This window comes from Hippopotamus amphibius, chromosome 1 (genome assembly GCF_030028045.1).
Source record: "Hippopotamus amphibius kiboko isolate mHipAmp2 chromosome 1, mHipAmp2.hap2, whole genome shotgun sequence".
Taxonomy (NCBI): Eukaryota; Metazoa; Chordata; class Mammalia; order Artiodactyla; family Hippopotamidae; genus Hippopotamus; species Hippopotamus amphibius.
In genome coordinates this window covers 237,450,404-237,475,320 of record NC_080186.1, presented here as the reverse complement: position 1 = coordinate 237,475,320, position 24,917 = coordinate 237,450,404, and the positions used below count along the sequence as shown (strand labels likewise).

The window sequence follows — 24,917 nt, the reverse complement described above, 5'->3', positions numbered from 1 at the left end:
AGCCGGGCTTGGCTCCAAGTTGCAAGTTGAATCCAGATCTGCCCTATGTGTCTGCCATCCTTCTGGGAATCAACAGATTACTTAGATTATGTTCTTCTCAGGGGGTGGCACAGGTGCAACAGAGCAAGTCTAACCACACTCACGCATTTCACGCTTCTACTTGTTTCACACCTGTGACAACCTATTGGCCGAGTCGGTGGACCAGCTCAAAGGCAAGGGCAGCAGTGTACACTGTGTCTGGCAGGAGACCAAAGAGAGTCACACATCCAGCAACAATCAGAAACAGAGTTTGCTCATGCGGATTGGAGGGCAGCAAAATTATTAAGTAATAATGGAATCCATTCCATTAAATTTCAATACAAACATTGAGTATCATAAGTTTGCTTTGTTAATTCTTGAAGTAATTGTATACTGTTAAGGTCAATAGGTTTTACATTTTGATTTACAAAAATTTGCCCTAGGACAACTTTTCATGGATGACTCACTTTCATAAGATAGAAGAGGAAACACACATTTTTACCGAGTTTATCCTCACTAGGTTGTTTTGTAACCACTTTTCCATGACAGTAACCAGTGATAGCAATATTAATTCTAATTCCTGATTCTATTTTAAATTTCCCTTGGAAACTATAAGACGTTTAAATGGTAGAACAATCATTTTAAACAGAAAGTATTCCCTATATAGGGCAGTAGAAAGGCTGAAGACCCTTAGAGAAGAGAGGGTCAGATTCAGGAACGGACACCCTGTGAACTGCTTTCGGGGATCAGAACCTAGGGGAACGAGAAGAAGGCTCTTTGACTGCTGTGATGTCAAGTAAGAAGTTTTTGAGAGCCTGTCCCCCGATGACACCTCATGCTTTCATAAAATGAAACCCAACACAGTGACTCTGAAAAGAGTGCTCCTAGGTGGCTCCTCAGTGCATCCAAATCGCATGTGCCGCTGCTGCTTTCACTGTTTCCACCTCAACAGCCATGGGAAGAGCTGCATCTATTCCCTTTTCCTTCCTCCCTCCCTCGCTCCCTCCCCTCCTTCCATCCCTCCCCCCCAATCTCTTTGTCTCTTAAACGTTTTCCCATATATATTCATACATGTGAGAGCAATGTAAAAACCCATTTAGTTTATACCTCTGCTATTAGATTGGACCATACCTAAAATAACCTAGTCAGAAAAGCGTGTTTTCTTATGGAGGGAGTTGGCAACCTTTTAGTTGGAAGTTTGCTAATGTCAACATTTCAAGAGGCTGGTGTGCCAGATGGCAGGAAGTAATAGACTTGTATTATATGGGATATGTGAGCTACTGACACTGACAAAGCAGTGCTGCTATTGTGGCTTGGTCTTGATGGAATTTAAGCTTAGGCTGGGCCTGGCATAGCTCTGGGCTAAGCTGTTGGCTAAGATTGATTTGCTAGGACAGACAATAACTTCCCTAGAACTGCAAGCATTTAATATGGGGCGACTGTTTAAGTCACCTTCTGCCAAGCTTGCCACACAAAGCTATTGTTGAAGAACTCTAGCCAGCAAGTATTGAGCAAGTCATGTCATGTGCTTTCCCTTTCAAAATCTTTCAGTGGCTAAGAAACTCAGATGTCTGTGCTTCACACATAAGCTCCTTCCTAATTTGATTTTTGAGTAGCTTTCTAGCTTCATCTATGGTAATAGTCTGTCCTCCTCATGCTTCGTGCAGTGGCATGGTACATGTTTAGCTGTCAGCTCTCTGGAAAAGAAAGCTGAGGCCCTGCTTTGCAGTGATTCTGATTTCTGCAGTACACATTCCCATTTTAGCTGATCTCAAGCTACCCGTGGGCAACTAGTGAACATGGAGTGGGGACGAGATGTGTGCTATTGGTCTTGCGAGCTTACAGGAGCCAGCTTTGGGCACGCCACTGACTCCAGACCTTCCCACAGCCTAGAATGTTCTTCACTTTCTTTGCTCCTACTTCGCCTTCACTACTCAGCATCACTGATACCTGCTTCCCCCAGCCCAGCTCACCTGAGTTATACGCCCAATGTCTGTGTTCCCATTTCACACTGTGGAAGGGTACCCTCCTTCCTTCTTTTAACGAGTATTGATTGAGTGTTTTCTGTGTTTCACACATTAGCTTAAGTATAAGAGAGAGACTGCTGAACAGAGCAGACTCCGCAGGCTCTGAGCACGCCTGCTCAGCCTCGTCAGAGAGGAAGACAGACGGTGTGAGCGGTACGCGCTGTCTGCGGGGCAAGCACAGAGCGGGCCCCCACAGGGAGCACAGCCTGCAGGCGCTCTCACTATCACCCTGTAAGAATAAAATCAGAAGCAATCCAGACGGGGAGAAATAAAATAATGCATTTTTGGAGATATTTCACTCCCTAAAATATTAGTGACCACCTGAGCCCCAGTCTAGAGAAACGCAGTACACTGGTGTAGTAAATGATTTGTTATCAGACCGGGAAGAGACCAGGAAGAGATACCGCCTTCATCCTTTCTCACATGCTGCCCCTAAACATGGAATGACTAGTTGACTTGGGCCTAGCAAACCAGAATACGTCATCCACTTGATGACAGTGTTTGTCCAAAAGACAGACCCCTGACCCAAGGTGGGCAGCGACATTTATTTTTTTTATCCTGGGATTCATATAGAGCTCCTGGGGAACAGAAGCCATCTCCCCTCCCCACAAGCCGGGCTTAATAAACTGGAATGTTACAGGATTGGGATTAGCGGAGGGCTGTTTTCCTTGGTATTTGAAAGTATGAAAATGCCAAGCAGAAATGGAAATGGGAAAAGAGAGAAAATGGGTTGAGTTGAGTCCCCAGTTCCATTCCCTGAGCTGCTAGGTCTGCCAGCTCTTGCTTTGGGCCACGACGCCACCCAAACATCCTTCCCAGTTATCTGAGCCAACAAATCACGTCTTGGCTTTGGCTGGTTTGAATTAGAGTTCTGTGATACAACCAAATGTTTCCTGACAAATACAGTGACCCTGGATGTGACCTCAAGGAGGCAAGATTGGATTATAAAAGCTGGACCTCCGGGGAGAAACCTGTTCCACGTTCCTCCAGCTCCTTCCTCTACCTAGAATCTGTGTGGGCTCCCGAATGGCACCGAGTGCATGGGCAGGGCCTACAGGTGTGAAGAAGAGGGAGTCCCTGTGCAGAGACACATCACTTACTTACAACAGATGCATCCAGACAATATGACGGAAAACTCCTGGATAAACTGGGGAAGCTAAGAAAACAGCAGTCAATTGCAGATAGGGGTGAGGGAGAGAATTTTTTAAAAGCGGTTCCTTAGTAATTAATTCTTACTAAGCAATTCCTATCTTTCTCTTCCCATGGGTGTATCTCATTTAAACCTCTTCAACTGTTAATGGCTGAGGGCCATTGTTCTCATTTTTCAGGTAAGAAAACTGAGATTTTATGTAATGACAAATTGAGATTGTATACCTTGCCGAAGGCTTCGTTGCTAGTAAGTTGGAGAGTCAGAATTTGATCCTGTTTTACTCCAAAGCCCAGTGGGATGAGGGTTAAAGTTGTTTCATAGTTGATACCACAAAGAAGAGAAGGAACATATAATGGAAGTTTTTACCTGAATGAAGAAAATATATGACTGAAACTACATGGAACACAATGCACTGCCAACAAACACACAGACCCCAGGTGTTCGGTCGTGTGACGCTGCTTGGAAATGCCCCATCCCTCTTAGTCAGGCGTGTTACAGGCTCCACATCAGTTAGAGAGAAACCTATTTAACTTTAATCCACTGTCCCTCAAATTTACTTGGATCTGGAACTACTTTGGGGGGACGTCTCATTACATAATATAAAGTTAGTATCCCATGGGACACTCTTGGGGAATGCTTCTGCTTTGAGAAGAAAGCATGCAGTGTCGAAGGTCACAGCAAAGTGGAATCAACGAATCAATGCGCATGTGCTGAGTACCTCCAATACACGCAGCCCTGTGCCAGCAGCTGCTTGTGGGCGGTGGAAGCAGAGTCACGGGGCAATCTCAAGTTCAAGGAATTGAAAACAAAGCAATAAAAGAATAATTAAGGCTTCAAGTCAATCCAACAATTATGCATTAAACTACTGTACATTATATTAAAACAGCGTCTTTTGTAAGCTCTGCAGTGATGCAGAGTAAAACTGGTTTACCGAGATGAGTAAAACTAGTTCCCGTCTTCAAGGAACCTACAGTCTAGGAATGGGAGTTTAGAGGAAAGGAAATATTAGAGAGTTGGAGAAATCATGACAGATTTTTTCTGAAGAAAAGAGTATATGGTCTGAAGGAGTTAGTTTAAAATGTTTAATTTTTCTTATTTTTAATACATAAAGACAAAACTATCTGACTAAAGAGTGTCTATAAAAGCAAAGGTATTGCTATTCAGAAGATATGAAAGCTCCTAGGAAAAAGTAATAAAAATTCAATAGGAAAGACTCTGACAGGCAGTCACACTCAGTTATACTCACATACTGAAAAGACTAGAAATTGCCGATAAACCCTTGAAAAAATGCCCAACCTCACTAATAATCAGGGAAATACAAATAAAAACAAGGCGAATATTTTTCATCCAACCAATTAAGAAATTAAAGATTTAAAGATTGATAGTGCCTATTGTTGGAAATGTTGCAGAGAACTAGGTATTCACAAAAACAGTTGGCAGAGTATTAAATTAGAGAGTTTTGAGAGCAATTTGCTTGTACCTATCAAATTTGTAACTTGCCAGTTCCCTGTGATTCAGTTAATCCACTTCTAACAATGTATCCCAAAGAAACTGCTGAAACTTTGCACGAAGATGTGCATTTATTGCAAATTGTTTTAATAGCAAAACATTTTGAAAAGCCCATCACGCCTGCAGAGGCATGGTTGAAATATATGATGGAGCGTCCATTCAATAAAATTCTCTGCAGTAGCTAAAAAAATGTGCTAGATCTCTTTTCATCCACTGAGAGAGTTCTCCAAGACAGTGGAAAAATCAAGTTGCAAAACAATGTGTATTACGTGGTTCCTTTCACATTAGAATGCATATGTATAAATCTATGAATATATGTACATTTGTGTGTGGACAGATGAATGCAAGAAGGTAAGGATTCTCATGACTATTAATACCAGTTACCTTTGGAGTAAGGAGTGGAATTAAGGGTTATGGTGGATGGGAATTCTCACATTTTACTCTCTGTACTAATACATGTCTTAAATGGTTTGCACTGAGAATATATTCATGCAGTATTTATGTACTTTAAAAAATAAACAAAGGAGAGGTACTTACGAGAAAGTAGAATTAATATGAATGAGTGCAAGGTGAGAAGAACGAGTTTGCGTGGGATGGTGACGCATCTCATCTAAGTAGGGATGCGAATGTCTCTGTGGTAGAAATGGAAATTAAAGTTTAATGAGAGACAAATGGGACTAAATTAAAGAGACCCTTGGAACTAGAAAGAGCAGTTCAGGTTTCACACTGTAGCTTCGACATTAGTTAAGTTCATTAAAATGCCATAAAGGGCCATGAAACCACACGACCCTGGGTGCTGCCCCATTTGACCTTAGGTTTGGAGCTGCGGTAAGGATCAAATTCAGATGAATTTCCTAGCAAGCCACCTAACATTCTCCATGTTCAAGGCTGACTTTTGGTTTGCCCCTACTTTGGTTGCTACACCAATCAGATGAGGTCAAGAGAGCAGGATTCGTGTCTCTCAAAGCAAAACTACTAGCTGCTTTATAAAGAATTGCCCGAGTCCACTTGTGTGAGAGGAGGCCAGCTGCGGCTAGCGGAGATTTTGAGTTGTGTGGACTTCTTTCCATTGTAGGACACTTGCAAGACGAAGTTATATAAACCTAATAATTGACAAGAGCTGTGAGATTGCCTTCCTTCCAGTGGCTTCCCATTTCTCTCAAATAAAATCTCACTTCCTCACTCTGGCTTTAAGGCCCTCGGTGACGCCTTCACATGGCTACCCCTCAGACTCAACCTCTCCCTTTTTCACTCTGATTCTACCGCAAGGGCAAAGGATCACAGCACTGTTTCCACTGTCAACCAAGTCTGCTGGGCATTGCCTTGGGCATTTGCTACTGGTAACAGCATCCTGTATTGGGGAAAGGGGGCTGTTCTCTTTGGTAATCCTGCCTCCCACCCTCTTTTCTTAATCCCTATGGAATAGCAGAGGTCAGGCTTTTACTTAAGACTTTTCTGAGGGCTGGGATTCATTTGGGAAAGGAAGTTCAGTGCAAGAAAGAGAAATATAACTGCCACTAGAAGAGGCTATTTTGAGAGCCCACAGGCTCCAGGCCTCCCTCAGAATCCATTATAGGGCTTCTTGTTGGCTTAACTCCTGGCCTGATGCCATCAGTGGGGCTGGTTTACTCAGCGGTGAGACTTTCAAATTTATTTTCCTTAAAGTTGAGTACAACTGCTGAAAGGTTTGGAGAGAGGAAAAGGTTCATTGCTGTCCCACCTTAGACAAGCTGATTGACCCTTCTGTGTCTCAGTCTCCTCTTCTGTAAAATGTGAAGAATAATAGGACAGCTTCCGTACAGGGTTATAGTGAATTAAATGAGTTAATATATGTAAAGCGTTTAGAGCAGTGTCGGGCTGTGCTGCTACGTTCTGGATAAGTGTGTGTTATTATATACCCACATCACACCACTGAACTTAACGCCACGTTTCCATTACCTTACACTTCCGCAACTGAGTCTTTTAGCACAGGTGAGGAATTTACATCTTTTTGTAGTAAATCTTTTCTGTTGGCTTGGGATCATTTTTCTAAACCAGTGGGTCTTTTTTTGGCTAGACTCTATTATCCAACACATAGATTCTTATTTCCAGTTACTGCGGCATACATAGCACAGACGTTCTCTCTCATCATGAAAAATGAATTTTTTTTTTAACAAAGTGCTTAAGGGCCTACTATGTACTAAGTTCTGAAGGTATGCGGGTGTGTGTGTTTGTGTGCACACACGTGTTTAAGGCAGGGATATAACCTACTCATCTTAAAGGTGCATGTAGTTTTTAATAAGACCGCGAATAATCTAAATGTTTAAATAAGAGTCTGAGATGAGGCAGGGTAAACGGGATATTGGCTGTGAACAGAGTCTGAAAGCACTATGCCATAAAGATCTAGCACAGGAACACTGATGCCTTGGTAGTTTTTATTAGAGGAACTTATCTTGTAGAAACACATACTGGATACAACAGTTTTTAATTTTTTTCCTTATCCCTTAAAATTTAAAAACATTTCAATATATCACACCTTAAGGGCATGAACAGAGTGAGGTTCGCTTTGTTTAACCAAAACAGGGCAGGCTGTGACGCTTGGGAAAAAAACCAAATGTAGGACCAATCACAAGAAGGCCTATTTTATGGAGTGAGTAGTACACCAGGAGGTGATCCAGACCAAAAACATTTGGCACCTTTAAAACGATTTGAAATTTATCTGTCGTAAGGGTGCTACTTTGGGAACAAGCTTAGTGGACAGTTACACAATGCGTTCTCGTGAATTAATAGATATTAAGTTTTTGGAGACGTTAGAGCACTGGATGGAAGGAGGAAGCACGCATGCTACCCACTGTTCTGTGGAAGAGAGGAAAGTGCTTTTGGTAGCCAAGGGGCCTACAGAAAGCAGCATCCCCAGGAAGGACTTGAACTTGTCCTGCCTTAGTCGGGAAGCATTTCAGGAGGTCAGGAGCTGTGCCCTACCACGCTGAAGTCTGCCGTGGTCCAGGTAACGCAGAAGAACGTTTCCTCTCATGATTCACAACAACTGTGATGGGTTCCAGGCCATACAACAAAGCATTTCGTGTCTTCTTTCTTCAAGACAGAGGAGTTGGAGCATATGATCTCTCACTGCTCTTGTCTCTAGAATTTTAAGAGCCCATCAGGGTGCACAATCACTCCCAGTTCTGCTAGAGGACACGCTGTCACGGTCCGTATCAGAGCTGGCCTGATCAAGGGTGCGAGCCCGTCTGGCAACTCTCGGGGACTCAGGCTGCGAAGCAAGCCGACCGAAGCTGGCGTCTGCAGGAGAGGCTGAAGTCACGACCCACCCACCGTTCGTGCCTTCGGGCGACATGCCGGCGTCGCTGCCACCGCCCGGGCACTGCCCCAGGCCCCGGGAGCGCAGACCCAAGGGAGACGTGGTCCGCGCAGGGGAGCGGCCCCGCCGCGCAAGAGACCCACAAGCAGACGCTGCAGGCGGCCCGTCCCGGGGCGTGTGGCCGCTCCAGCCCAGGGTGTCCTCAAGCAGCGGAGAAAGGGAGGCCGGAGCACGCCCTCGTCTCCGCCCGAGGCAGCGGGGCGGCAGCCGCTCTCCGCGGCCGGCCGGCGGGAGGGCGGCTCCGGGAACCCAGCCAGACGGCGGCCCCCCCTCCAGGGCCCCCCCGGCACGTGCCCGCTGCGGCTGCCAGTCGTGCGTGCACGGACGCGCCGAGGCGGGCGGCGCGGGTGAGTCCCCGCGCGCGGGCCGAGCCGCCGCCGCCGCCGCCCGGGGGAAGGCGCGCCGGCAGTCGGGGAGCCGCGCCCGGGCTCGTCCCGCCCCGCCTGATGGGGCCGCGGGGAGACACGCGCTGGTTTTGTTCGTTCCTTTCCCATCGTGAGCGCTGTTGCTTTCCCCCGCTCCCCGCCGCTCGGCTCTGGGTTTCCACGGGACTCAGAATTCCTTCCCAAAGTGGAGTCGGATTCCTACACCGGGGAGGGGGGGCGGGGGCGCCCCGGGAGCCCGGCCCGCAGCCCCGCGCGGGCGGCGCAGCCCACGGAGACCCCGGGGCCGGGGCGGGGGTCGGGGCCGGGGCGGGGGCCGGGGGGCCGCGGCGGGCGGCGCCGCAGCGGCGGGTGCGCGTGCGCGCGCGGGGCTCGCCCCCCGCCGGCGGTCGCCGCCCGGGGCCCCCGCGGCCGTTGGTCCGGGCGGGGGAGGGGGCGCCGGGGCGCCCGCGGACGCCGGCCGCGGCGGGCGGCAGCTGGGCGGGCTCCTCTGGGAAGGCAGCGCCGGCCCCCGCCCCCCGCCGCCGCCGCCGCCGCCGCCTCCGCCGGGACCCCTTCCGAAAGCACTTGGCCGCCAGCCGCCGCCCCGGCCCGAGGTTTCATTTTGACCCGAGTCTCGGCGACAGCGCGGCGCGGCGAGGGGCTGGGGCGGGCTGCGCACAGCGGCTGCCGCTTTTCCAGGGCTGCAGTTCATGGGGATGTGTTCACGGCAAGAGCGGATTCAGAAGGACGTGGACGTCGTGATCCAGAGGTCCAGAGCCGACAAGGACTGCCTGTTCGCAGGTGAGCGCCCGCCGGCCCCCGGCCCGGCGTTCCGGCCGCGGCGCGCGCCGCCGCGCTCGGGGGGCTCCGGGGGAGGGGACGCCGCCTGGCCCCCGTCCTCCCCCCCTCGCCCCCGGCCCCCCGAGCGGGCGCCCGGCTCCGGGCTCTCCGCGGCGGCGACCCAGGCGGCGGCGGCGGGGGGCCGAGCCCGTCGCGCGGCCGCCCGCCGCCCAGGCCCCCGGGGCCCGCCGCGCCGCTCCGGCCGCCTGCGCCCCTCCGCGTCCCCCTCCGACGGGCAGCGCCTGGCCGCGGGGAGGGAAGGGGACGCCCCCCGCCCCCCTCGCGCCCTCCCCCGGGAGGGGCACGGCCGGGCCGCGGCTCCCGCCGCCGCGCGGCCCGGCGGGGCCCGCCGTCGCCATGGCAGCCGGCACTTGTTGCGGGGGGCGCCCGGCCGGGGTGCGCGCGCGGGGCAGCCCGGGCCGCGGGGGCCGTCACGCGGGGCGCCCGAGGCGCGGCCGCCTGCTAACGAGACGTCTCCTTTCAGATTTCAGGTACTCAGACTCCACCTTTACTTTCACCTACGTTGGCGGCCCCAGAAGGTATTGACGCGTCTCGGGTTGCTGCGTTTCCTGCCCGCGGGCCCGGGTTTCCTTTGTTCTGCGCGCGCTCCGCGAGGCCGTGCGCTCGCCGCGCCCCGAGCCCGCGGCCGGGTGGGACCCGGCGGCCGCCGCGGCGAGCTCCCGGGGCCCGGGGCGCGGCCGGAGCCGCCGAAAGCGCCGCCTGCGTGCCGGGCAGCGCGGCCGAGCCGGGGCCGGCCGCGGGGGCGGATGTTCCCGGGGCGCTGGCGCTGCACGTTTCCGTGTGTTCCGAATAAACAGACGCGCGCAGGCTGCCAGCTCGCCGTGCTTTTTTTTTTTTTTTTTTTTTTTAACGGAGTGCTGTTCTGATGTTCACAGTCAGTTGGAAAGCATTCGGGAGTTAGGTAGGGTTGCAGGGGATAACTTTGTTCTCGAGGAGGCCGAGTGAGCGCTGCCTGTGTGAATACTCCATTGTCAACAGTGTGAAAGAAGCCCCAGTCCCACTTGGTGTGTGAAGAGATGAAATGAAGAGGAAGCATTAAAATAGGCCTCGCTGTGCTCCCTTGTGAAGGCAGAATTGTCTCCGTTAGCCCTTTGGGGACACAGTGGTTTGAAAGAGCAGTGGCCACACAGGAGAACTGTCGAGAGATTTAGCCTTTGCTGTTGGGACTTGACGTTCGACAGTGTTTGATCGCGTTCCAAAATGTCTCTCAGCTGATGGAAACACGTATGAACATATACATTGCAGAAGAAGCTTTCTTTGGTAAACACATTTTCTGAAAGCTTGGAATTAATGGGAATCTTAAAAATGCTTAGGATCTGTGTTGCGATGTACATCTCAAGAGAGCTTTCATTGAAATAGTTGTCAGGTTTCCCATATGCAGAGTATAGGTAAGTCCCAGGATTGGTATATTGATTTGATTTTCTAGTTGAAACTATAACATATATAATATGGACTTATTGGGGAAGAATAAAATTACAGTTTCTTAATTTCCTGTAGTAGCATCGTTTTTGAATAAAAACAATAATTAAATTAGAAGAGATTCAACTAAATTAACACTGCCCCGACGGTGACTAGCCAGAGGACGTTGGTGTGTGATTAATAACCTCTTGAGTTGTTTTAGGAGTTAAAATATGCTATGTGGCCCACTGAAAACATTCCCTATGCTGTCAACGTCCATATCTGCTTGAGTTGTGCCTTTCACAGTTGTGGTTCCTCTCCTGAGAGGTGTGGACTGGGAAAGCCCTGGGTAGTCTTTGTAACTAACTAGCTTTATTATTTCCAATAAGATAGTTGAGTTGTTTTGGCCTCAGTTTACTTATCTGTACAAGGAGGGGGTGAACCTTACACTTAATCTCTAATATCTGTTAGATGCTGCACTAAGATTCTTTATCAGCAAATTACTGAAGTAGTGTTAACATAGCAAGAGGTGGAGAAGGTATAAATGCCTCCAGGAGCAAGGCCTGGAGGTTGGGATGAATAATTAGCTAATTGAGATAACATCCGTCTTCACGATAGGAACAAACTCCAGGGCTGCTCTTAAAGTAAGAGCAGTTTCCTTTTCTGTGTTATCCTCCTAAGGATAGTTTTTCCTTTGGTTCCTGATTTAAGTAACAGGGGACTTGTGTATGTAACGTGGAACAGCCTGCTTTTTAAAGATGTGTTGTGAATTGTTGATGTGATTGCTTTGTCTTCCCAAAAGCTTGTTCTATAAATCAATATATAAAGTATTGTTTTTATACAGTAATAGTACCTTTAATGATTATCCCTCTATGGGTTTGTAGCTAATGGCAGAAGGTAAATTTTCTGAAAGAAAAAATACTGTTTTCATGAACTACATTGTCTACATTAAAATCTGATATTTATTATGTGTTTCTCATTGCTACGTGTCAGTTGGACATTTAAAAATCAAATAATCCCCCTCTATTTCGATTTAATATGCTTATCAACTTATTCAATTAATAGTGTCATTTTGGGTAAATTAGACTTACTTCCCGATTAAAGGAAGGTGGGGATCTTACGGAGAGACAGTACATATTTCTCGTGAATTATATTGTTCTATCATTTCATCTAAACCATTGAGAACATTTATTTTCGAGAAATGATTTCAAGAATAATTTTCAATTCAAGTTGTAGATAAAACTTAATCTGCTGTTTCCTCTCTGACACTCTCCAACAGCAGTTACACTTCGTTCTAAGGCAAAAGTTGATCTTACATGTTACTCTTCAAAAAAAGAAATAACACTGAGAATTCTTTTTACATGTAATTTTTTGTGTGTTTCTGTGGATAAGAGGAAGTGCCAAGAGGCCACTGTGTCAGGGCTGGCCACTGGCCTAGTACGTAGGTCTTTGGTTCTCAGGTTATGAGAGGGGCAGAGGGCCTTTCACGGTGTGCTCATCTGCCTGGGTGGACTTCAGGTGAGGACTGAGGGGGAGCAGATGGTCAGCTGGAAGACTGGGTTCACTTTGTTCTCCCTCACGGGAAGGTTCATGGAATTGTTATTATCCTCAGCTTTGAATTTGCAGACGGAGGCTCCGAGAGTTTAGGAAGTATCCCCAGCTATGCTCAGTTAATGACGAAGCTGCCGTGTAAACCCTGTTGTGTCACACTCCTGACACCTGTGCCCCGTCCTCTACACTTGTGTCCCCAAGCTCTTTGAGAACCTCTTTGAGACACTTGAACATCCAAAAAGTGATGCAGACATTTACTTGAGAGTTAAAGTTTTAGTGTCATTTGATTGAGAAATAACGAGAGAAGAAGTGTTAAATGTTAAGAATTTATTATCAGTACCATCTAGATCTGCTTGGAAACTTGTGGTATATATAGGGCGGGATTAATTCATTGCAGCAATGGTCCTTACAATGCTTCTGACTCCTGGGCTCCTGGGAAGAACTCCACAGTCATCCGTGGTCCAGGGCCTGCTGTAAGCGCCTGTGAATGCTGCCACCCAATTTCAGGGGTGTGCTGAGAGCTACAAACCAGAAGCCTCAACTGTATACAGTTTGTACATTTATGCAAAAGTCATCCCTTCCCTATACTTTAACATGCCGTGACCTCCTGCCTCTTTCTCCCTTATTGGTTGATATAAACTCATTCAAACCAGAGGTTTGGAATTCTGATCCTTCATCTCACTTGCAGTCAGTTGTACAGTTAGTGGTTGAAGAAGCAGAAGGGGTAAAGTGGGTGGGGCTGAGAGTCTGGGGAAGCAGGCGGAGTGCCCGAGGCCAGAGGTTAACAGAGACAGAGAGGGCTGGGGGGGAGCCGCTCAGGAGCCGGGCCATGGAGCCCTGTGGGGTTCCCTGAGAGAGCTTGCAGTAAGAAAATTACTGCGAAGGTATAACTTGAGCTTTTAAGTGTCGATTGTTTAAAAAAAAAAAAAGGAAAAAGAGGTAAGCCGAAAAGAAGAAAATAAAAAAACATGATTTCTCCATCTTTTTTAACATATTAGAATTGATTCTTTCAGAATCTGTCTGAATGCATATAAAATGTATGCATCCAAAGATTGTATTACACTCTTGAGACCTCACTGTTTTTCACTCAAGAATATAACATTAATGTTTTTCCTTTAGAAAGAAAATGAAAATAAATATTTATTGAATTAGGAGTTTTCCAGTCAAGGGGTGTGCATGATAAAAAATCTAATATTTACATTAGAAATTATTAATAAATTAGAAATTTAATATTTAGTGGAATGTTCAGAGTTGCCTGTAAATGTACACCCTGTATTGTATGAATAGACACTTTTTCATGCGGTCGTGGGTAGCTGACATCTTTGAAGCACACTCTTCTCTTCTAAGAGTTTCTGTCCACATAACTGTTCTGGAGCATCTTGTGTGACACTAGCAATAGTATTCCACAATCTCTCAAATCACATGCCGCCTCCCGTTTCTCCTGGGCCTTTGCACACCTGTCCACATCCTACCCTCCTACCCCTCCTGCCTCTCAACCCTAGTCAGTTTTCCTTGTCAAGATCTTTGCTAAGCCAGATTCCCCTCTGAGAAGCCCTTCCTGGATCTCTAGCCTGTTTGATTTTGTTAGGTGTTTCCAAAATCATGTTGTCACGTGGTGGTGTTAGCTCCTGTTCACTTGATCACCTCTCTGGCCATAAGCCTCTCCGAGGCAGGGTCTGTCCTGTTCATTGCAACTTGCCCAGTCCCTAGCGCACTGCCTAGTACTAGATATTCTCTCAGTAAGCAGGTGTTGAATGCATTATTAAATGAATGCTGGAAGGTCTTCTGGCAGGTGAGACACAATTTCCTAACCCAAATGACCAGGTATAGAGATACTCAAATAGTTCAAAAAGCCCGCAGTCTGGTGATGTCACTTGGAATGCAATTTCTTATGAATCTAGAAGTTGCTTACCCAAGTTATAAGCCCTGTTCTCTACTCTGTTCAAATGCTTTCAGGAGATAGATAATGCAATTGCTTAGGATAATAGAGAGTTATAGGGACCGTGGTACACTGGACAGTTTGGTTTCTAAAAGTACTTAATTCAGTTAAAAAAGTCAGCGCCACTCTGGTGATCAAGCACGTCTTCTGGGGACCCTAATCCACGCGGACTCCCAGTGTATAATTCCTTGCTCATGGGGTGCTATGGAAAGGGACAGTCTACTTGGTTGCTGAAGTGCATTTGTTTTCTTTTGATTTCCTTAGAAAGGAGGCGTGTACGTGCTTACAGGAGTTGGGAAATTGGAAGGGTGGAGAAGTAATTCCATCATCTCAAAAAGATTTATAAATTTTCATTATGAAAGAAGTACATGCTCATTCTAAAATCTTGAAATATGTAATTATTTTGAAACCATCAAGTGCTCCTGAAGGTGTCAGAATGAAAAGAATGGTCTTTTTTTTTTTTTTTTAAATAAAAAATTAGAATGCTCCTCTTAGCAACGGGGACTTGTTTTCCATGATTTTGGGTTATATCAATTATTATCCAAAATGATGATTTTTTAAAAACGTATATTCCCTGGAGCTCTGGGAGCCTGTCTTGGCAGTTTGGGGTAACTGGTGGAAGGGAGTGTGAAGGAAGCTGCGTGAGTGAGAGCCGGGCTTTCACATCTCTTTGCAAATTACAGCTGCTCTAGCTCTTTTCTGTTCCGTGTAACATTTTCTTTGAAAAACGTTTCATTGGTAAATGAGTTTTAAAACCATTGACCTAAAATAACACAAGTTTAACTTTATTGATGCTTATATATTAAAAAATATTTAAACTCCTTTTATTTCATGGATTAAAATAGTACTACTCCTCATATTTATTGGGCATAGTCTCTGCTGTGCCTCTTGCCTACCTGACATCCTGTATTTGCAGCAAAGAAGACCAATAGGCATTTTTTCAGCTGTTTTACATTTTATCGCTAAAGAAACTGAGGCGTGGGTAATTCTAATAACTTACAGTTAGTAAGAAGCAGAGTGGGGATATGTTGCAGAGTAAGTTAGGGGCATTGGTTGACTTGGCATGAGTAGAACCGTTGGGAACGTTTGAACCCGGGGAGGGATTGCTGTTGCTAGTGGAATGTCTGCCAGGGGCCGCGATGAAAATCTACCGCTTGGTAGGGGAAGTGCCGGAGCTCAGTGCTAAGCATTAATACTAGGAAACTTATGTACAATGGCTGTGGAATCCTTATACAAATATTGGTCCAATCTGTTTAAATTCCCCATAAAATTCCCCGTAATTTCTTTCTGCAGCATTACCAGGGTGGGGCGACGACACATAAAAGTGAAATTTCGTCAGTCTTAACAATATTTCATAATTCTCGGCACGTTTACTTTTGGGTGGATTGTGCTGTTACTATTGTCTACTGATGAGTCGTGCTTTAAGACAGCTGCCGCTGACTTAGTGTGGAATTTTAATCAAGTTATTGACATGTAATCCTTCTTTTTTTCGTTCTTTAAATGTCTGAAATCCTATCTTCCATGGACCCCCAGCAAAGACTAATCAGAAATACGTTTTTATTAACAAGGCTTGTCATTCCTCTTTTATTGTGACATGCGTTAGGTTTTCTGTGGGTCATCTCACTTAAATGCTGGTCACTTCAACCTAACTCATGGAAACAACCCATCATTTCCTCCCTAAAAGAAGCTTCTCTTCCCAGCCTTCCCCTGGTCAGTATCACATCACTTGAGCCTCCTGTGGGGAGCCACAGTCTCAGGTTTCGTGTATCCCACTTTCCTCTTCACCTTCCACGCTGCACCAGCTCTTGCTTCGAAGTCATGGTTGGCGCCTTCATCCCTTTGCATGTCTGCACTTGGTCTGGGCCCTCACCACCTTGCCTTAGGCCAGTCACTTCAACCAAGTGTCTCAAAATACTTGATGAACAGCTACCCATTCCGTTCATTTATACTTGAACTCTGTAAGCGTGAATTTAATCATAGCGTTTACCTGCTTAGAAGCTTTCAGATGCAACCAAAATTTTCTCCGTATCAAACGTAATCCCTGTTCTTGGCTTTCAAGAGCCACAGTCCCCATCCGTGCCTATGTTTCTCAGCCTTTCAAACACTGACTCACTACTATTTGTTGATGGACCTCATCTTTCCACTCAGCCAGCACTTTGTATTAACTTAGTGCATTTAGCCTAAGTTCAGGGTTCATTGATTGAGGATGTCTGCATCACATGAGATTCCTGGTTTGGCTGTCAAGCTCATGGCTTTCATTATCACAAAGACCGCTTCATTTAATCTTTCCTCTGACCACAAGTGGCATCTCCATGAAAATGTATGATATATTCCTGCACAAGAAGAGGATAGGGTGAGACCCTGAGTGGAACAAGGTGAGACTGAGAAGACAAAATGAAATCTGAGGCGGATGGGATGAGAATATAAGCAGATTAGTCCCCATCTATTACAGAATGACAACAGCAGGTCTTGAGCGTAGCTTATTTGCATGTCGGTGACATCCGGTTTGTGGCTGACACCTTCTTGGTATTAAATGGAGGATGCAAATTATTCAGTGTTCAATTTAAAAGGGAGATATCCACTTAAGCCTTTGTTTAGTTAGATCAGTTTTCCTTATACTGAAGTTAGCAGCTAAGATGATTTCTTTCTGAACATTTTGAAATGTAGGTTGGAAAGACCTTCCCAATGGCCTGAAAGTGTTCTTAGGATTTGTCACCAGACTCTGTGGTGCTGTAGTTAAATATGTGGGTTTTCATCATTGTTTTGTTTAAAAAGCAAATTCAGGTTGTTGTTATGCAAGAGTCACTTGTAGAATGTTTACTGTGTTTGAAGTGTAGCATTGATCCAGAGACTGATATGCGCACTTTATGTTCGTTAGGCTTTCACATCTGTGAAGAAAAAAGTTCAGGCAAAATTGGAAAACAACAAACAAAAATACTATTAAGGATAGAGCTGTGTAAAGGGAGAAAGAGAAGTCAAATAAGTCACGCAAAAAACCAATATTCTGTTTAAAGACTGGAACTCTTTTAGCAGAGTGCCCAGAACATAGTGAGTATTTCCTAATATTTCTTAAATGATAGTAATTTTTTTTTATGTGATAGCATTTCCCAGACTGTTTAATTAGATGTTAGGTATGTGGCCAAATATGTCTGGGAAATGCTTAGTTAAACAGTATTAAAGTTTTAGTGGCTGTCTTTTTAGAGCCTTTTATATCTTAGTGAGCATTTCGCGCGCCCGAGAGGTGAGTGGAGTGTTCAGGGTCTCTCAGACTTACTTAATTACAGATCTAGAACATCTCAAGAGAGTCGTTTTGTGGAAAACACGTTGGCACACTCTGAGTCTTATTCATTAAAAATAGTTGTTGAGTAAACAAGAGTATAATATAAATGGAAATTGCAGATTCACACTGAGCCCTGAAGAATTTATTTTCAGTAATTTTTACAGAACTTGCTTTATGACGGGGAAGCCTCAGAGGCACTTGGCATTTCAGGCCACCAGCATTTCTACACGAGGATTTATTTGTGGGTCACGCTCTCTCTCCAGTTGTACTGAAGTCCTTCATGATGAGGGCTCTCAGCTCTTCCTCATCAAAGCTCTGAAGTTAGCAGGGCCCTCTTTGGCCCGTGATTGGAATCCGCCTCATAAGGACGTATTAGAGAGAGGATGATTCCGTGTAGCAGCAGAACTCATTGTGTCCTCTTAAGTTGTGCCTCTGACTGCACCACCGCTTCTTAGTGAGCCGTCTTTGATGGAGTATATATACTTTGGGAGAAGTTGGTGGCGAGGGAAATCTAGAATTTAATCTAAATATTTCAATACTTTGACAAATCGCATTTAAAAAATCAATGAGGGTATCTATTTTGTAAAATCATTTTCCTCCCAGTGACCACATGAGAAAATTACTTGAAGGAGTTTTAAAACATTTCTCAGAATTTTTTCAACATTAGTCTGGACGCAGACTCCCTCTTCTTTGGACAGTCAGTCATTAAACTTCAGGTAGCCACACGTTACTTTTGGTAACAGGCAACTGGAGAATGAATTGTCTGCTTTACAGCGCACTCCTGGGGTCACAAGGTCAGGTCTGCATTTAAAAGGATTCGTGTTAACAGTTGATGTTTTTTCTGTACGAACACGGCTGTGATTCAGGGGAACTAGCGGGACCTCACACATACCAGGAACCTACTTAGTTCTTGGTTTCTCATGTGGAAGTCAGTGTGCAAGATCTTAGCAGTGACTTTGTGATTGTGCCAGTACCTTTGTCCATCTACATGTATTCCTGTCATTGATCTTCTTCAGGACAAAAGTCTTTAATGTTGGCGTGTGGGAGATCTAAGCAGACGGCTAAAATCTGCTTCATGGATAAAAGCAGATGCAGTCATCCTTTCTCATTAAAGTGCACCACAGCTAGATATGCAACAGAAAAAAAAGTTAAGCCCTCCAGCTGAAAAGCAATCACTACTTTATTATTACTACAGAATTTGATATGATTCCTCTAGTGATTGGTCATATTCATTTTTAGCTAAGAAAGAAGTTTGAATAATTCACTGCGAGGCACAGTCTTTCTTGATTCTTTTTGGACCAGTTCGTCCTTATGGGAAAACCAGCCAAGAATGGTGATTTCAGTGATTTTCGATTAAGTGATTTCAATCAGAATTACAGATTCTTGGCTGAATTTGGCCCCCAATTGATGAAACTTTGGCCAAAAAAGATTTTAAACTTAATTTTTTGAAATCGTACTAGTTTGATTTTGTATGTGCTTTCTGTGTTGACTTCTCTGTTATTAATTTAAAATTTCCAGTAGCCTCAATTCTTAATGTCCAATATGTCCAGGATTCTTTCTAGCTATAAGGAACGGTGGAGAAAAATCTACTTAGGGCAATTGTTTCATTAAAGGGTTTTCTAAAACAAATGTTGACATTTTCAGCATTTGGATTACATTCTGGGAAATGTTACATTTCAAATGTACTTTGAAATCAGAATTCAGGTGCTTAACACTACACAGCTATTAGAATGGCCAAAAATCCAGAACCCTGAAAACACCAAATGCTGGCGGGGATGTGGCACAATAGGAACTGTTGGTGGGAATGCAAAGTGTAGGTCCAGCCACTTCGAAAGACAGTTTAGACAGTTTCTTATAAAACTAAACCTACTCTTACCTGTGATCCAGCAGTCACGCTCCTTGGTCGTTACCCAAAGGAGTTGAAAACTGAATGTCCACACAAAAATCTACACATGATGTTTATAGCATTTTTACTCAAAATTGCCAAAACCTGGATGCAACCAACCTGTCCTTCGGTGGTGGATGGGTAAACTGTGGTACATCCAGACAACAGTGGAATATTTTTCAGCGCTAAAAAGGAATGAGCTATCAGGTCATGAAAAGACATGGAGGGAACTTAAGTGCGTATTTCTAAATAAAAGAAGCCACTCTGAAGGGCTTCCTGCTGCATGGTTCCAATTATATGACATTCTGGAAAAGGCAAATCGATGCAGACAGTAAAAAGACCAATGGTTGCCAGGGGTTAATGGGGGAGGAAGAGCTAAATAGATAGAACAGAGAATTTTTAGGGTATTGAAACTATTCTGTGTGATACACTGAGGGTAAATACATGTCATTTTACATTTGTGTAAGTCCATAATATGTACAACCCCAAGAGTGAACCCTGGAGTGAGCTGTAGACTCTGGGTGGTAATGATGTGTTCGTGTAGGTCCTCATTAGTAATAAATGCACCACTGGTGGATGTTGGTAGTAGGGGAGGCTGTGCTTGTGGAGGGGGGTGGGGGGGTGGGGTAGAGGGTATATATGAGAAATCTCTGTGTTAAGCTCAGTTTTTCTCTGAACCTAAAACCGCTGTGAAAGATAAAGTCCATTTGAAAAATGAGCCAGAAAAACAGGCAAGTGCTTGCCAAGGCGTTTCCAACTTAAGATTCAGATCTATAAAAAGTTTAAGGATTTCTTTTTACATTACGCAGGCATAGGAATTTAACTCAGGAGGATATAAAATTATCTATTTGGTTTGATTAAATAAAGTTGCCTTGGCACAAAACTGAAGTGGCTAACCCGTATTATGGTTTTAGCATTTAGCTAATTATGTAAAAGAAAATCACAATTTTAAATTAGAAATCTATAAATTTTATTCAAATATAGCTTATAAAACTGTACTAAATAATATTTCATATTCCAAGAAATATCAGTAACTATTACAAAAATTCTATGCCTCCAGAATTTTAGTCACCACAGAAACACAGTATTTAAGTGTACTTCTCAAAAAAATCAGATATTTCTGTGGCTAAATACTGAACTTAAGCATAAAATATATTTGAAACATTTCTCTGTTGTATACACACGTACACACATACTTATATGCACCAACCTGCAAAACATCGAAATGACAGTGCATTTTAAGCTTCCCCCCCAATATACAAAGAGAACATTCTAAAGTACATTTGCAGACGTTAAGAAAATAATCTACCTATTTCTCTCTCTCTAACACACACATCCCCAAATGGTTCTCAAAGATGGGAAGCACTGAGAATTGAATTACCCTGAAAAAAATTTTTTAGGGGAGAGGGATGGGTAGGCAAGGAACATCGCATAATTTTAAAAAATTCTGGTACCACATTACTGCTTTTAGAACCACTACAGACATATAAAATTCTTAATGAATATACATTGGACAGTGTTTACAAATTAATTATAATCTAAATATTTTTCAAAGATTATGAAATTGCATTTTATATTTTTCAAAGAAAATATTGCAAATGTAGGTTGACGTATACGATTATTTTAACAATTCTTTACAACCCATAACATTACAGCATGGTATAGCAGAATTGATTTGGATTCTTTTAACCAACCAATCTAGTTACTTAACCTCTCCGAGTCTGGAGTTTATCATCTGTGAAATGGCAGTAGTTACACTGCAGGGTTTTGAGGACTGAACTAGATAATAAGTTTGGAAGGTGGTCCTGAAGACTGTTCTTAGGCTCTGCGTTTCACTAGAAGGAATCACAGGACTCAGAAAGCTGTTAAACTCACTGTTATATTATTTTATAACAAAAGGATACAGATTAAAGTCAACAAAGGGCAAAGGCTCATTGGGCAAAAGTCCACGAGAAACCAGCACAAGTTTCCAAGTGTCTGGACACTAGAATCACGCGGACACACTTCACTTTCCCTGCAATGATGTGTGATAACACATGCAGCGTGTTGCCAGCCAGGGAGGCTCCCCTGCGCCTAATAGAGTCAGTCACAGGCATGCTGTACCTTTATGACTGACCTCAGCTACTCAGACTCCAGCCCCAGAGCCAAAACATGTGTTTACCATAAATCACATTTGTTGGCATAACTGTCTGAGCAAATCCAAGACTATAGGCCTACAAAAACACCCCTATCAGGCAGAATATTCCAAGGGCTCAGAGCTCATTTCCTAGGAACTAGCCAAGGGCCAGTCTTAAAGACAGACCTTTCTTGGGAATGTGCAGGGTTTGAACATCCAAGGCCTGAGTTAACCCTTTCCTGCAGTGTCCGGCACGGGACCTGACAGAGAAGGCAATACTTGGTATAATTACTCACAGCACTAGCCCAGCTCTAATTCCTGGAGTCTGGACCCCAGGAGCAAGGAGAATAGGGAGGAAAATGCCCTTTTTTGGGTAGGACAATTGCCCTGACTGACTTGGAAATGCAAAATTTTCTCCATTTAAAAAGGCATTAATTTGCATGATCTCTATCATTGCATAACAACTTCTAATAAAAACTGTGTTAAGTGTACACAGAAGTTAAGAAGATAGCAGTAGCGTATGTTCATCTATATAATTGCATGCTATTTTTTTTTTTCCAGTGTCACAAAGTCCAAGCCTAAACCTTCATCATTTTTAGAGTTTAAAGATTCTCCAGAGTCACTTTTGGCCACTCAGGTCACCGCAGCATTCCCGTGATACTAATCTTTCTTCCGCAAGTTCTGGGTTCCTGATCTCCACCTGTAACTTTAGACCTCCCCCTTTTTTTTTTTTTTTTAAATTTGAAAAATGATAGGTTTTTGTCTGCATTTCATATTTGCTTAACCTTATATTTTTTTTTCCCTTTCTTTCACTGAATTGTGTAATAGTGAAAATTAAGTAGTTTCTCTGGAAAGCCAGCTGAAACATGTTTCAGGGCCACCACAAGAGCCCTTCTCTTGGCTGGTCCCTCCTGCTGTACCAGCCTTCCCCATCCTTAGAAAGTCTTCATATATTCTGATGCATTTGGCAGTTCCGCCCAGCTTTTCTTGCATTGTCTGACATGTAACAACCCTCTCCATATGGGGAAAAAAAATCTTTTATTTCAGGGCAGTATCATAGCTTGATGCAACAGGCAAGTGGTGATTCCAACTCAAGTGCCACAGGAGTGACAATCAAATGAGGTGAAATATTCTGTTGAGGTCCAAGTTCTCACTTTTGCTAACAGTGGCAGATAAACGTCACAGCTTCTTCCTGCATAGTAAAGAAGTTTCTTTTGTTATGTGTGTTAGAGATAGTAAGTTAAAAACATGAGTCTTATAATCAAGAAAATTCAATAACCAAACAAAGGCTTACTGAACGAGTAACATGAGATAGGCAGAGACTTCCTAGTTTCTGCTTCTGAGTTACGCCTCACATTTTGGTCCCAAGCAAATTTCTCATTCATTCCATGTCCTTTACATGCCAGAGAAGCTGTTGGAAGGAACAGGTGACAGGAATAACCATACGTTCTCGTAGCCTGGATAGCCTCAACATTTATTTACGTGTTTAAAGTATCCGATAATTTAAATTAATTTGAAGCAATGTAATGAAGGGAAAGCTCTTCAGATTTTGTGGGAGAGGCTGTTTTGGGAGCAGTGTTCATGGCTAGGCTTACTGCTTCTTCCCCCTCCATTACCCTGGATCGAGGCCCCTTGTTCTTACTTTTCGCAGTGCCCTGCCTCCTGCTTCTCACACCCTGTGTGCTCGCTTTTTGGACAGTGACTCTCAAGGCTGCTACAGTAAGCAAGGTGGGAAGCGGAGGGGTGAATGCACATAGAGGTCATTTGTGAACCATCTGTGTTCCTACTGCCCCTCCATTCACTCTCTCTCTGTCTCTCTCTGTGTGCATATCTATTAAAAATATGTATTTTAATGCACACATCTACAATTTTTAAAGAGCAACTATTATCCCAGTTAAAACCTGGAGAAATTGATTTTTTTAAAGGAAATACCAATTAGCAAGTACATCAGTTGATTTTTTCCCCATGAAACTTGCTTAAGTGTGCTGATCGAGTACGCTCAGTAAAGAAAAACATCACTGTCTCATAAAGTATGTTTCACTTTCATATGCCTTCTGTATTCCAGTAACTCAGCCTTCCCCTTTCTAAGGGTTAGTTTCTAAGTGATGTTGGAAACCATGTGTGTGGGAAGAGGACAGAATTACAAAATCAGATTTAAATAAAGAAGTAAAGCCTTGATATATTTGGCTCAAATCCATCAGTCCTGTGTGCTTTGTTAGGACCTAAGGGCATGCCTGATTTTCATAAAAGCCATGCATTGCCATTTAAATAAACAAGCAAAAATTATTTTTGATACCCTGCTGAAAGGCACATGAATAACTTTAAGTATATTAGAAATTTTGCAAATGGTTGAAATTTTATAAAATGCTGAGTTTTATCTTTTTTCATGAATTCAAAAGATAGACCCTAGTTTTCTGAAAAATTAATTTACCTAGATAATTTTCCTAATAATAGGGCATGAGTAAGTTTTAGTTCCAACTTAAAAGGATGTATGTTACCAGAGATATAAGAACAGAAGAATCAAATATATTCAATCCCATTAGAAAATATTACTTTTTCTTGAAACTATAAATGACAAGAATTTAATGATACAGGTAAGTCATCTCCTGTTTCATTAAAAAAAGTTGTTTCAGTAAGATACAGCTGAGCAATTGAGATTTGTTTTCCCAATATCTGTTTTTTTCTTTTTTGGCTGAAAGTTGAGTTTGGCTTTGAATCCAGTTCATTCATTCTTGAAGGGCTGTTGGGTTACTGATCTCTGAGGCAAAAGTCATTTAATCATCCTGGATGTGGAGTCACTTACAAGCATCTTCTAGATCCTGTTTACTTAAATGAGAGGATGAGCATTGGGCAGCTGAAAAGGAGGGTGAATATTCCTCTTTGATATCTCGTTTACAGATTCGTGATTCTTACAGCTCGAATTGTCTAAGAGCTTTGTGTAAAATTAAATTCCAGTTTCAGTTACTTGTGAAGCAGTTTATCCAAAAATCAAAGTCCTTGTTTTGAAGTTATGGAGGAGACTCAAGGAGCAGAACGGAGTTTCTTTCAACCTGAAGTTGAAAGTCTGTGAGTTGAAGGACCAATCAGTTAAAAAGCAAACTATGTAGTGTGATTATTGAGGGGGAACTATTCCTGTAGTTACTTTGACCTGGTGAGGAACGTTCCAGTCCTGAATCCCCACTTTCTGTCCTCTGTCTCCCCACACCCTGTTCTTCTTTTTCCATTTACTTGTAATATGATGTGATTGGAAACCAAATAACCATGCTTGTTAGAATCGTGTCTAAAATGGCACAGACTTTGTTCAGGGAACAGAGGGAACATAAGGACATGGCCTTGTGACATATTTTTTGATGGTTTAAAACCATTTTGCATGTTTTGTTTTCTTCTGTGTTTAATTTCATGGTTATGATTATTTCATATCCTCTGACGTAGAGCTTTGGCTACAAAGCAGTATAAATGT

At 43.9% G+C, this 24,917-nt stretch overlaps 1 protein-coding gene across 3 annotated transcripts in view; it reads left to right on the top strand.

Moving 5' to 3' along the window:
- The first annotated feature begins 8,521 nt into the window (after nucleotides 1-8,521).
- Nucleotides 8,522-24,917, top strand: part of PARP8 (poly(ADP-ribose) polymerase family member 8) — a 167,484-nt gene continuing 151,088 nt past the window's right edge. For 2 of the 3 annotated variants that reach the window (XM_057743760.1, XM_057743763.1), the window contains exons 1-2: nucleotides 9,006-9,228; nucleotides 9,752-9,806. In XM_057743760.1, coding sequence (XP_057599743.1) covers nucleotides 9,138-9,228; nucleotides 9,752-9,806 — 146 coding nt within the window. In that variant the 5' untranslated portion in view covers nucleotides 9,006-9,137. Of the gene's footprint in view, nucleotides 8,558-9,005; nucleotides 9,229-9,751; nucleotides 9,807-24,917 lie in introns of those variants that run through there. The other variant, XM_057743761.1, reaches the window with a different exon arrangement.